Source organism: Ornithorhynchus anatinus, chromosome X3, assembly GCF_004115215.2.
Source record: "Ornithorhynchus anatinus isolate Pmale09 chromosome X3, mOrnAna1.pri.v4, whole genome shotgun sequence".
Taxonomy (NCBI): Eukaryota; Metazoa; Chordata; class Mammalia; order Monotremata; family Ornithorhynchidae; genus Ornithorhynchus; species Ornithorhynchus anatinus.
In genome coordinates, this window is record NC_041751.1 from 1282808 (window position 1) to 1297328 (window position 14521).

General features: G+C 44.8%; 1 protein-coding gene across 1 annotated transcript in view; it reads right to left on the reverse strand.

Moving 5' to 3' along the window:
• Nucleotides 1-1212: 1212 nt before the first annotated feature.
• Nucleotides 1213-14521, reverse strand: part of NR4A3 (nuclear receptor subfamily 4 group A member 3) — a 33740-nt gene continuing 20431 nt past the window's right edge. Inside the window, exons 6-8 of the mRNA XM_029053903.2 lie at nucleotides 12738-12937; nucleotides 10797-10975; nucleotides 1213-4063 (exon numbers count right to left, since the gene is read on the reverse strand). Of these exons, the coding sequence (XP_028909736.1) occupies nucleotides 3813-4063; nucleotides 10797-10975; nucleotides 12738-12937 (630 nt within the window). The 3' untranslated portion in view covers nucleotides 1213-3812. The remainder of the gene's footprint in view (nucleotides 4064-10796; nucleotides 10976-12737; nucleotides 12938-14521) is intronic.

A 14521-nucleotide genomic window follows, 5' to 3' on the forward strand; every position in this document is an offset into this window, starting at 1 on the left:
AGTTGGGGACGGAGAGTCTTACCTTTCAGTGCCTTTGATCTTCTGTTTCCTTAAGACCCAGGGGAAAGGCTCTTACATGCAAAACTCAGAGCTAACATTAAAAGTAAAGGGGCCAGGTTGTCTACAGGGACAGGATTTCCAGGGGGTGGGGCCAAGGTCCCCACTGCGCAGAAGGAGGGAAAAGGAAAGGGAAACAGAAGATTATCATTATTAGGTTCCCCCAGCACAGATGAACAGGTTAATAATAACTCAAAATAAGCCGTAAATTATTACTTGCTCTTTTGCTTTTCTCCTCACTCCCACCTCCCCTGCCCATGGGCCCACAAAGTCATTAATCCCCTGAGCTTCTCCATTACTCAGACTGCAAAATAGTCAGTATTGCTATTGCATGATTGCATTCTGGCAAAGCCCCCACATAAAGGGAAGTTGGAGTAGTGCTCACCTGGTCTGGTGTTTGACGCCTGGTGGGCCTTCTGACAGCACTGCACACTGTATCCAAATATGCTCCCACTGTCTGGTAGATGCTCCTTAATTCCCTAATGACACTCAAGCCGAAATTTATAGTGAAAAGATGTTTTGTAGTAGGCTAGGGTCTGAATATTTTACTTAGGGGGTTAGGGTCTGGGGACAAATTGAGCCCTCCAAAGTTTACAGCTAGCAACTTTGCGTTCAACGTTATTGACCAGCCGTTCCCCACCTCTATTAAGGATGGAAGAGGAAAGGGGTTTCAACCGCAGCTGGAGGGATCTAGGTGAGACATGATCAGAATGAGAATATCCACGTAGACGGTGGGATTCCATATTCTGGAGGGCCTTTCCTCTACGTTAGCCACCTCGCTGGCATGATGCACGCATTGATATCAACCTGGAGAATGGCTAGGTGATTTTTCCAGAGCCTTCCAGTCCTGATTTTAATTTACCTCATAATCAAATGCCACTTTTCCCCCACAGATCTCAAAATGTTGAGATTCCAGTGGGCAGCAGGTGAGTGCTCTGTTATGGCAACTTATCCCTGACCCTTTCCCTTAGTGTTAAGAAACACACTACATTACTACGAAACACACTGACGCGACCATTACATTTTAGGCTAAGCTCGCTTGTTCATTTACCTCCCCCGTGTTTGAAATTCAAGTGCCAAAATTACTTTACCCATGGATAAAAGCTACCACCATGTCTGAACAACATGCAGTATACTGACAACACACATGGGGCCTGTGATAAAACGTTATTCAATTTAATCATTTTAATTTACATGGTTAAAGTACAAGAGCATTTCTTTCAACCCACAGGTTAACACGCCAAAAAAAAGCACTGCTGTTAGAGGAGCAGAGAAACGTCTCAAACACTGTCGTCTGAAATAAAAGCAAGGCACTCTCCTTTTAACAGCTGGTCTATTCCTGAATTCAGCCTGCGGAAGGCGTGCTCGGCTGAGAGCTCTAACAAAGGGGGAGGAACACCTGCTTTGAGCGTCTTTTATTCTTGGGATCCATCACCGATCGGGTAGCACGAACACACCTTGTGGATTTCTAGCCAGGTGAAATTGGTGATTTTGGAGGCTGGCCCGGTTGAAAAGACCGTGGAAGACTGCGGCACGCTGGCCGCCGGAAGCTTAACTCCAGGCTCTGAAAGAGAAGCCAGAAAACTGGTTCATTCTCTCTAATAAAAGCATCGTGCTCCCAAGGAGGTCTTCTCTGTGAGCCTGGTTTGGGGGCCAGGGAGAGGGTGAAATTATGACAGCAGCACTAAGAGGGACTTGTATTTCTCATAGGAGTAGCAGAAACAAGAATAAACTTTCTAAATGATAATGGCATACATATATGGGATATGTGGTATATAGGGTAGCTGTGTGTGTGTGTATACGCACTCATGCATGCGTACACAAAACTTCAAATTCATTCCAATTATATTTACCTTGTAGGTCAGGTGTCTGATGTTAGCCTACAAGCTACATCAGCTTTTCTGATATTCAGTAATGTGTATTCTGTTTGCTCATTGGCCCGAAAGTCAATGCAAAAACCAATACTTTCCTACGTGTTATCATCTGGAAATCTGAGCTATAATTATTAAAGTCTGTTTTCTTATTGATCAGGTTATAAATCTTTATAGGACACTTTCATGAAAGCACATACAAACATAATAAATGCTAAAATATCAGAGGACTATGGAAAACCACTTAGTGATTTGATATGGGTTACCCTCTGCAGCAATTAGACGATTCATTTGGCATTCGACTGTATAATTTAATTTCCATATAAACAGCATAGTTTGTTTTTTCAAGGATAAGAGCCAGAAGGTTTTAAAGCTAACAAAAGATACAGTGACATCTAGTTGACATTCAAAATTTGTTCCTTAGCAAAATGACTAGAGAAATTTTGATGTAATACGATGTCTATAATATAAAGATTTTTAGACCTAAAGTCTTTAAGAATTATTTCAATTTAGCAAAATAATTTCAATATCAAAGTGCTAAACAGTACTGCCTTAAAAGTCACTGCAAACAAACCCGAGAATAATTCTTTAGGTGAAGCAACAGATATAGTTATCACTCAAATGGTTAATAAAAAGACATATTATAAATATATATATTACCTGTTATATATATTTATCGATTTCTAATTGGTGTAGCCAAGGCAGGGTGAACCCTCACTGAATTACTCTGTGTAACCCGGCTCCCGGGAGCTGGCAGTCCTTGCAATAAATACAGGCCAAAGCCATTTACAGTATACCGTGTGTACAAATGTGTGTACAAATAAAGACGCTACGCAACAAGTCCTCCGCTAGTCATGTGGCAGCGACGTTACAAACGTACGAAAGAAGAGTCCGAACCCGGAATGTGGAAACGCGGCTGACAGAAGCCTCCTGACACTTACATTCAAATATTTCACTAGTCGTGTCTGTTCTTCCAAAATCGCCCTGTCTCTGGACTCGTTTCCTAGATTGAATGATTGAAATGTCCTAACCCTGATGCTGACCCTGTATGACCCAATCGCTAATCTTTTTTTTTTTTTTAATTCCTTGAACAAGGAACAAGTTCTCAAGTGAATCCCAAAATGTCCCCTCTCCTCGCTCCCCCCGCACCCTCCGTGTCTTCCCAGATACATTTTGTCAGTCACTACACTAATTCAAGTTTGGGAAACTTGGTCATGGAAAAATTAGCGCATGTAGTTCATGCTTAGTTTCTTCCTTGTGATTTTCCTATTGAAATAAATTAAAAGTTAATAAATGAGACTTAATAAGACAGCACTTTAAAAATTGCACTTGAACATGGGAGTTAATAGCCATTGTCATTTTGCTTTCTCTGATACGAATGAAATCCTCAGTTCCACATCTTTTGTTCAAGAAAGAGAACTTCTGTTTTGTTGACGCCAACGGATGTGCTCTCGAGACTGGAGGTACCTTCGGAAGGGATCAGTCAATCCATCACGAGACATGTACCACCTGGCAAACCACGGTTTGTGCCGTTTTTAAATACAAAGCATCTACAACGTCATTCCCCATGGAGTGGTTGAATACCGTCAGTCAGGGCAACCCTTCGGTTTTTTTGTGTTTTTTTCCGCTGGGGGAGCGTTGTCCTAAGGGGCTGGATTAGCAATGTCTTAGAAAACCCCACAAATCGCCCCCGAATATGGGAAACAGAAACACAACCCCAAGAACGTATGCCATTCAGTTTTTCGGCTTAAAGTGGCTGGGAAAAGCGCCGGCAAAGATGGTCTCGATCCCAACGGGGGTGCCGCTCTTCTCTTCCGGAAGGGCCCAGGAGGGGCTTGGGCAGCCCTATCCACGCAAGGGCCTGCTCGGGGCACGGAGCCGACCTCAGAAGGGCAGGGTGTCCAGAAACAGCCTGTCCACGATGGAAGGAGGCGGCACCAAGTCTTCCAGTTTCAGATAGAAGATGCGCTGGAGGCCCAGGGTGCAAAGGGATCGTAAGTCTGCGAGGGCCCCCAGCACCTTGGGCTCAGCAGCCTCTTTATTCTGGCAACTGAGGGCCAGGTGCTCTTTCAGGCTTCGGGTGATCTTGCTGCATAGCTCCTCCACCTTCTTTGGTTCTTTTAACCCATGACGTTCTGCAAAGGAAGGAAGAGGGTCAGGATAAGGGAACATTCCTGACGGCTCGGCTCAGCCCCGAAAGCCGCTCCGAGGCCTGCACTTCCTGGGCCTCCCAGACGAGGCTTTGAAAGAGAAACCACAGGTACTGAACGTTCTGAGTTCCTGGTCCACTCTGCCAGAGACTAAGGCTCACTGGCAGGTTTCATAGGAATAGTAGAGATTTAGCCCCATTTTGGGGGGACAAAACCTTCCTGCCTCCTCTGCTATAATCTCTCAAGTTCTCCATGTGCCTACCCGACTCCCCCCTACATATGGAATATCTGCAAGTGGCTCCTCTCCGGGGTTCTTTCTGACGTCGAAGCAGATGTCGCCGCAAGTTGAGAAGACAACAGATTTGATTATCTGGATAAATCTGACCAGAACTGAGGTTTCCGCCTAATTACCAGAATGGAACCAACTCCCCGGCATCTTTGGACCAGGGTTCAGACAATCAGTCGTATGTATTGAGCCCTTTCGGTGTGCAGACACTGTACTGAACCCTTAGGAGAGTAGAATATAACAGAGTTGGTAGACACGTTCCTGGTCCGCAATGAGCTTACGGTCTAGTGGATGATCCTGCATAAACCCAGCCCCGTCGAAACTGCTACGGACCGGCACAGAACCCCCTGGGAGAGGCCTAGATGGACCCCAAACTAAGCGGTTTGAGCAGAACTGAACCTCCACTAGCAAAAGCTCCTTGTGGGCAGGGAATATGTCTCCCAACCCTGTTGTACTGAACTCTCCCAACCGCTTTGTTCAGTGCCCTGCACACAGTGGGCGCTCGGTGAATGCCGCTGATTGACAAACCTTTGCCATTTGTCAATTACTTGGGTCAAGGCTTCTATTCTACACAGGTTTGGGCTAGGGGGCCTCAGGAGATCAGTTGGAACAGGGATCCAGTCCCAGAATCAGGAGCCAGGAGCTCCAGGTGGCAGCCTTGGGGAAAAGATCTGGTTCAAAAGGAGAGGCTTGGGCCAAACACAAGGTGCAGTGCTATCCAAATACAGAGCAAAGGGGCTTGTCCCAGGGAGAGGTCTCAGCCCAGAGGGCTGGATTTAGCCATCCAGGTTGCTTAAATGTCAGAGACCTCGTCCCAGCTGGATGCCAGAGACAGAGGTGCTATCATCAGATCATCAGGGAAGGCTGGCCCACTGGAGGACCGGCTTTGATTTTTTTTGGCTTTGAACGGTCTCACGTCTTTCAGAAAACCACCCTGGATTTCAACTGCCTCTGCAGACTACAAGGGCAGGTCCTCGGAGGGTGTCAGTCCCATGGACAACGCTCAGGGAAGACTCCCTGAGGTTTAATCAGCCTGGTGGAAAGGAGACTGTTTCCTAGGGGGAAAGATATCCCATCAATATCCAGTTCCCTAAATCTTCATCTCTGGTGGCCTTCGCCTAGAGTAACAAACGTGATCGTGATACCCCTGCTGATTAATGTTCAGAACAGAGATGCAGATTAATAATCAATAGAAAGAAATTGTATTATGCCATACCTACTTTAGGAGAGGACAGGGCTGATTCTAAAATCCTACAAATGGATCATCTTAGGGCAGAACTCTCACAGAAGGTGTTTTGGAGTTTTCCTGGCTTCCCTGCCAGTTGCGAATGCTCGATAACTATGGCAACCATTATTTATTCAGTGAATTCAAGTGGAGATCAATATCCACTGCCAGGACTATCAGCATTAAGCCTGGAATTCCACAAGGAATTTACACACACACTCCTAAGAGAAGCCAAAGCACCTCCTCAATCCTTTGTTATTCTGATCATCTACTGCCTTGATGGCTTATTTCTCTTAAAAAGGCTGAGATGAAAGAAGTCTTGAAGTCAACTCCTTCTGGCTTCCAGCAGGCAACATAGAAAGAGTCGCTATGTTTTCTATCCTTCATGACACAGATTTCCTAGATTCCTTAAAACTTAAAACTGGCATTTTAGCTAAAGCAGCCTATCCCCTTGATTAACTGGTAGAACAGTTCACAATCCGAGAAAGGATCTTACATATATAGGATAAGTTATTAAATACAATTATTATTGGTAAAAATAATAATAATAAAGACTTTCATAAGCACAGAGATTATGTATCACTTCCCCCATTTAGACTGTGAAGCCGTCAGTGGGCAGGGATTGTCTCTATCATTTGCTGAATTGTACAGTGCTCTGCACATAGTAAGCACTCAATAAATACTATTGAATGAATGAACTTCTTCCAGAAGGTGAAAAGGTATTACATCCTCATTTTACAGATGAGGAAACTAGGTACCGAGCAATTACGTGACTAGCCCATGGTCACACAGCAGGCAAGTTAATAATAATAATAATAATGTTGGCATTTGTTAAGCGCTTACTATGTGCCGAGCACTGTTCTAAGCGCTGGGGTAGACACAGGGGAATCAGTTTGTCCCACGTGGGGCTCACAGTCTTAATCCCCATTTTACAGATGAGGGAACTGAGGCACCGAGAAGTTAAGTGACTTGCCCAAAGTCACACAGCTGACAAGTGGCCGAGCTGGGATTTGAACCCATGACCTCTGACTCCAAAGCCCGTGCTCTTTCCAATGAGCCACACTGCTTCTCTAAGTTGCTGAGCCCACATCCTCTGACTCCCAGGCAAGTGTTCCTTCCACTCAATTCTGTTTGATGCACATCCACCTCTGCATCAAACAGAATCTCCTGACGGTCGGCTGTTAAACACTCAATCAGTCCACCCCGTATACCTTACCTCACTGACTTCCTATTACAACCCAATCTGCACACTTTACTCCTCGAAGGCTAATTTATTCACTGTACCTCCATCTAGTTTATATCATTGCGAATCCCCTGCCCTCATCCTCCAACTGACCTGAAACTCCCTTGCCCTCCATATAAAACAGATCGCCACTCACCTCACCTTAAAGCCTTATTAAAATCACATCTGCTCTAAGAGGCCTTCCCTTTCTCCCTCCTATGTCACCTCTGCATTTGGATCCCTTTTCAACCGGGGTCTGTGGCTTTCCTTCACCCAAACGCATGCAAACACAAATACATACACAGGTTCTATCAAGTGCTGGGAATGAAAGCCAAGACGGGAGGTTAGGTTGCTAAAAGTTCTATAATCGAATCCCTCTAGAAAACCCAGACATTCTGGACCTCCTTGCTTTAACAACTAACTGCCATTCCTCGAGGAAGCAATATGTTGATGTTTCAACCCCAAAGCAGCTGGATTTAGGGTCAGAGGGCATGGGACTAGAAGACTCTTTATTGGGGTAGCCTTTCTACACCAGATTATCTTTGCAGGAGATCATCTTTTTCACATTTGCTCCTTGTGTCCTCTATGGACTGATCCCAAATATCAAAAAGTTAAGGAGTCAGGGTGAAAGGCTTGGGAGAGAAAAAGCAAGAGACGAGTAGCGTGACTTAGTGGATAGAACCCAGGCCTGAGAGTCAGAAGGACCTGGGTTCTAATCCCAGCTCTGCCACTGGCCTGCTGGGTGACCTTAGGAAAGTCACTTATCTTCTCTGTCCCTCAGTTAATCCCCTGCAAAATGGGGAGTAAGACTGTGAACCCCATGTGGGACTTGGACTGTGTCCAAATTGATTAGCTTGCTTCTACTCCAGCTCTTAGAACAGTGCCTGGCACAAAGTAAGAATTTAATACCATAAAAAAAAAAGTTAGGGAGTGTGAAACGGCTGATAAGGTGAAAAGCAACCCTCTCTGGCTCCTTCTTCTCCAGTGCACAGGCCAAAGTTTCCAGCTCTAAAGCACCTAATAAGGAGACATAATCTAAAATTTCCAGGCTCTGAAAAGATGAAAAATGATACTTCTCATGCTGATGGATGAATCTTCCTATGTTTTTAAAGGAGGTCAAGGGAACACTGCTGTTTCTACCAACTCTGGCATGGCTCTGCTCAGAGCCATGCAGCGACCCTAGAAACTCACACCCAAAAAAACCCCATACAAAGCAGTTGTTTGGTGGCCCACAGGTATACCAGCAAAACAAAAGGGATCAGGTACTTATGAGAATTCTGCAGGATTCTCTGAGGTTCACTAGTCTACAGCTTCACAGATGACTTATTTGCTCAGTTCCCGCAGCTTAATGGAAACGTTACAATGACACAATCGATACAAATAGAAAAACATTCTCTCCTTCACTGAAAAAGTGCTGAAAGGATGTACAGAGATATTCTACTCCCAGTAAAAGACCCCAGCGATAGATATGACAGATGAGTGTTTCAATAAACAACTGTAGAAGCTGAAAGACTGCTCAGAAGAGTCTCCCGCTGAGCAGGACACACCGAGATGAATATGGACCGAGACTGTACTCTTGCCCCAAATGACTGCCTTGAGATTCATGAGTTGCCTTCTGGGGGTACGGGAAAGAGAGTGTGAATGAATCAGTGCAACCCCTGACCACTGCTGCAGAACGACTCAAACGCAAGTCCAATTTACTTATTAAAATCAAGATTAACGTCAAAATGAATGAAAGGAGTTGTTTCACTTCCTTTTTCCTGTTTAATTTGCCTCTGCAGAAATCATCTAATTGGCTCCTCGTAGGCAGGGTGTAACAACATGCCAGGAATCAGCTACATGGTTTTCAGCAATTAAGAAGGGGAAACCCAGAAAATTGGAAAACTGAAGTTGTGGATGGGCCGGGGGTGGGATGGAAATGAAATTCAGTCCTGGGGAAAAGGTTAATTTTTGGCCTCAAGACTTTCTGCGAAATCTCACAGAGGAACCCAGATCCCGAACCACTTCTAGTGGTCTCTCCCAGGTACTCGACGTGGGTGTAGTTGGGGCTGGGAGGGATGGAGTAAAGTGGGAGGAGGAAGACCGATGTTCCGGGATCTCACCATAAAAGGGAGTCATGTACATGCTCCTTCAGCAATTTCCACATGCTGATGAGAGGCAAGAGCAGCGGGAAGTGTCCAGAACTTCGCTCTCTCTCCTACAAGCACAGTCCTGTTGTCTGGCCTGCTCCATGGGTACAGTCTGGTTGAATTGAGTCCCACTCCCACGGTGACTAAGCCTGACCCCAGCCTCTCTGGGACCACTTTTGGGGGTGGCTACCATGGGAACACCAGCTTCCACCCAGCAGCCCCTTAGAGGTCCTGGAAGGGAGTGAATGAACATGGCTGGGAGATGGCATGGCCAGAGCCTCTTGTCAGCTCTGCTTGCTCTCTGTGAGCAGGGACCGGGTCTGCTATCCTGCTATATTGTCCAGTTCTCTGCACATAGTGAAAGCAGAGAAAATGCGATTGACTGACTGACTTGCTGCCCCTGTTTCTCACGATTTCGGGGCCACGATTTCCACCGCTTCCAAACTGCTCCTAAGGCACTCCCATTTGGAAGGAAGAGGAGATAGAAATGAGGGGAAGATGAAAGATGGGGTAGAGAACACTAAACACCATTTATGTCACCCCTCACCTGGGACATTTTTTCAGCGTACCCTACAGAGGTAGTAAGATAGAAAGTTAGGCAGGCCGGAAAGGGGATGCATTTCCATTCATTTGTACATCCGAACGTATCTGTCGAGTGTTTACTGCATGCGGAGCACTTACTAAGTGCTTGGGAGAGTATAATACAACAACAAACAGCAAGCTGGTTTCTAGTTGGGAGGCTGTGAATTAGGTCCTATAAAGACTTAGATTTCAAATTTTCTGAGATTAATGATAAGGCATTCATAAAATGCTTTGGGCTTTTGGGTAGAGATGCTTCTTCAATCCTGGACGTTGTCACAGCCTCTGCATGCGAGGCTAATGGGGGACTAGCCACATAAAGCAAACATGAACAGTATATGGTTGTCAGACAGGGAAAGGGGATCAAAGCCCCCAGGGAAAGATTCACCCTCTCTCTAGAGTATGAACTAGTGCTGCTGTCGGGTTGGTATTGCCTGGACCCAGTTATGTTTCAGAAATCATTTATTTACACAAGGAACCACCTCAGGGAAGAACCCATCTGTCTCTGAGAACTAACTGTCCCTATATTCTACATGGAAGTGCCCATTAACTCCAGGAGAAGGCCAATAAAACAGCAGTTCTGGTTTATATAGGTTTATAGAAGCCAACAGATCATGTTTTATCTACCAGCAGAAAAGCAAAGAATCACTTTCATAGAAACACACGGAAAACTCCAGATACAGAAAAAGACCCTTGTCTTGGCACACGCTAAGTGCTCGACAAATACCACTGATTGATTGATAGATTGAGACTTAAGGATCTGTTCTCCCAAATCTTCAATTTTCCCATTGGCGCAGAACTCCACGAGTGAAGTCCCTCACAGGGAGAGGGAGACGTTTGGCCGGAAAGTCATTTTACTTTCAAGATCTAATAGGAACACCGAGGGAAGTTATGTATCTGCCTTGGCAACTAGAATGTATTCCAAAGAGTGATCAGAGTCAGCGTACGATGGAAGACTCCACCCCAACTCACCCCCCGTCCTTAAGAGAGACAATATCAATTAGTCAATCAGTGGGATCCATTGAGCGCTTACTATGTGCAGAGCACTGTACTAAACTCTTGGAAGAGTACAGCCTAGAATACCACGGTCTAAAGGCATTCTTGAGACCGTTTGCTTGCAATTGCACTTGACTACTTGGCAGTGTTGTCTTACTACACTAAAATTCTCTAACTTGAGAAAAGTGACCATTTTTTCCCACATCTACATTGACAAATAAGTTTGTATCAGAAATCTCTCAGCTCTGGAAAAGTGGAGAGGAGAACAGGAAATCACTTACCTGTAACCATACTGAGAGCTGATAAGCATGCTAAGGCTGGAATATCAAGGTTAAGGCTCTGTAAATTTAAGGAAAAGTCTTTAATTGAATCGAGCCATTCCCCAAATCCACGAAGGCACTGAAGTCTATTAAGCACAAGTCCATTACAGAATACAAACTTATCTTCAGCAGTATTAGATCTGAAACCAAAAGAAATTTGTGATATTTTCCATGTATGTTAACATCTACTGCGCACCATTTAAAATCCAAAATGTCACTGCCAAGCACATGCATTACTCAGGTTTAACAATATATGTCTTGCTTAGAGTAAAACTAGAATCTCTACTTTGTAGAGATTTAGGCCTGAGGTTAACATAGCATGTGGTATAGGCTGTCTAATCAGATAGATATTAGTCTGGCCTAAAGACGTAACATAATTAGTGGTACATGTTGCCTGGGTTTTACTAAACCTTATGTGCACTGAACTACAAAGATAAGACAGTCAAAGAAATGTGCGCGCACAATCATACAGTACATTTGAAATAAAAAAAAAATTATTCCTCTCTAAACAAAAATTAACAAACTGGTAACCGAAAGGATAGTGATTGTTCGAGTGCCCACAAATGAATGCAGATGTCAAAAAAAACATATAGTGCCACCAGGTCAGGGTAGAATAACAAACTGAGGATTAATTCATTAAAAACAAAATCTGAAACAGGCAGATGCTAATCTCCAAGAAGCAATATTAGGCTAGTCACTTAAATTATCTGTGCCTCAGTTTCCTCATCTGTAAAATGGGGCTAAAATATCTGTTCTCCCTCCCTCTTAGACTGTGAGCGCCCTGTGAGACAGGAATCATGTCTCATCTGATTATCTCATATCTACCCTCATGCTGATCACAGTGCTTGGCACAAGTAAGCATTTAATACCTAGCAAAATGTGTTTAATACCTAGCAACATCATCCCAATAATTATTAGTAAAGCTCCCAGCAGAGATCTCCATGGGATTAGTCTGGTGAAGAATCATCCTTTCTACAGGGCTAGTGGATTTAAAGGAAAGAATACATATTAATCTACATGGATCTGGGCCTCCCTCTTTCCTCTGAAATGAGAAATGGGGGAAACAAAGTCAGATGCATGGATCATTAATGCTTCTGCAACGATTCTAAGAAAATAGACTATCTTGAAAATGCATGAAAAAACCCACCATGGTTGGGGTGGAGGCCCTCAGTCCCACAGGACTTCTGTACATATCCGTAATTGATTTATTTGTGTTGTCTGTCTCCCCCTCTAGACCTTAACCCTGTCCCGGGCAGGGGTAGGTCTACCAACTCTGTTACATTGTACTTTCCCAAGTGTTTAGTACAGTGCTCTGCACCCAATTAGCACTCAATAAATATTAGTGACTGACCAATACACATGGACCTGATCTAATGGGTGCTGCTGAAATTCATTCTTTGCTCTTCATCATTTGTTCCAGATACGCCGTCCTGTTGACTATTCTGAGCTGGAATTTCCCAGAGTGGAAGCTACTTCCAGGAACACAGGCATTTCAGGAAAACACACTGACTCTTTTAGGCTATAGAGAGCAATCCTGAGACTTCTGAAGCAGAAACTAAATGTACGCCGCTCCAGTGGCCTACGGTGTATCTATCAGTCTTTTCAGGGATCAGTCTTTTCACACATATCGGTCTTTTCAGGGATCCCTACACAGTCGGGTGGACTTCGCCCTCAACGTCGTCACCCCTGAGCATCAAACGCTCGCCTCTCTCTCTGTGTACAAAGATATAGGTAGCTCTCTATCCCTCTGCCTGAAGACTTTGCATGCGAGAGCAACGACTGTTCACTGAAAACTCCTTTCGCCAATGACAAAATGCTGCGGAGTCCGATCTTCCTAGAAACATGAAGAAAAGCATACATTGACAATGGAATGGTGATGGAAGAAATGAGTGAGTCCATTACCTGATGGAAAGTCTTAGTACAAACAGCTCCAAAAAAGCTGATTCTATAAGTAAAGTCTGATCTTCCTTTGGAAGGTCAGTAAATCCTGGAATTTTTTCAGCCCAGCCCCTGGATATCTCGATGGAGGCGGTCAGAAGATTATAGAACTGTTGTACATGTTCTGCATCCGTGCCTGCAGCAGTCTGGTCGATGGAACAGTACTACAATGAAAGCCACAGACAGCAACGTTCTATTTTGAAAGGACTGTTAGAACATGTACAGTAGTGTCAGCTGAAAAATCGTTCAAGACCCTCAATGGCGAAAGCCGAAATAACCAGTGGGATGATAAGTAAATGCTTACCCAGAAAGTCAATTCAAAAATAGTCAGCTCGATTCCTTAAAATACATCAAATGCTTTTGGTTTCTAAGTGAAAAGATGGTACCTAAAATAAATATCTATACTTACTGAAGTCAGGAAAAGGGGAAAACAAATGTTTTCAACTATTTCAAATATCCCGGAGTTATCTTAGTAGCAAAACGTCTCTTTTCAGGAAAAGATCTCTTCAGAATCCGGTGGATTAAATCTCCCTTCCTTCCTATCGTTAAAATATGCCAGAATGAAGCCAGGACGGGATTGCTGGCAACCGATCTGCCCTTCGGACAATCCACTCCACTGTCCAACTCCCTGCAAGCAGTTCCTGCTGCTCCCTGGCCAGGGATGGAGGGAGGGGATAGACTGAAAGCTCGCTGCAGGCAGGGAATCGGTCTGCTTATTGTTATAATGGACTCTCCCAAACGCTTAGTACAGTGCTCTGCACACATTGAACACTCAATAAATCTGACTAAATGAATGAACGGCTGGCCTCACCACTTCTGTGCTCCAAGAGATCTTGTCAACTGGGAAAGGCAGGAGAAAGACTTCTGACAGATGGAGGGAGCTGGGACTGTTGCTGACGCAGAAGCACGGAGAGCTACTGCGGCTTTTTCTTCTAGGAGTTCCTTCCCCACCCTCCCCAGCTGAAGCAGCATGGTGCGGTCAATTGAGCACGGGCCCGGGAGTCAGAAGGACCTGGGTTCTAATCCCAGCTCCACCACCACTGGTCTGCGTGCGGCCTCAGTCAAGTCACTTCACTTCTCTGGGCCTCAGATACCTCATCTCTAAAATGGGGATTGAGACTGTGAGCCCCATATGGGACAGAGACTCTGCCTAATTTGCTTGTACCCACTCCGGCACTTAGTACAGTGCCCAGCACATAGTAAGCACTTAACAAATACCACAATTATTTATAGACAGGCTACCTCATCTAGGCTAGTTCCCTTCTACTGTATGCTCCCAATGGCCTAGTGTAATGCTCTGCACGCCATAGGTGCTCAAAAAGTGTTGCTTCATGCATTCAATCATATTTCAATGGTATTTACTGAGCACGGAGCACTGTACTAAACACTTGGGAGAGTACACTAGAACAATAAACAGACACATTCCCTGCCCTCAAGGAGTTTACAGTCTTACAACTGTGGATCCTCCCCTGTAGACTGTAAGGTTCTTGTGGGCAGGGAATGTGCCCACCAACCCTATTGTATTGTATTTTCCCCACGTGCTTAGTGCACAGTACACAGTGCTCTGTACACAGTAAAGCGTTCAAAAAATATCATCGACTGATTGATGTAGCCATGGAAACCCCACTCCTGTCAAAAGCACCCACTCTCTGGCAAGGGCAGCTCAGATCTCGTGCCAACCGTGAAGCTCAGAACAATTCCCCCACTCGTCCTCCCTTTCTCCCAGCTCTGCTGGAAGAGAGAATTAT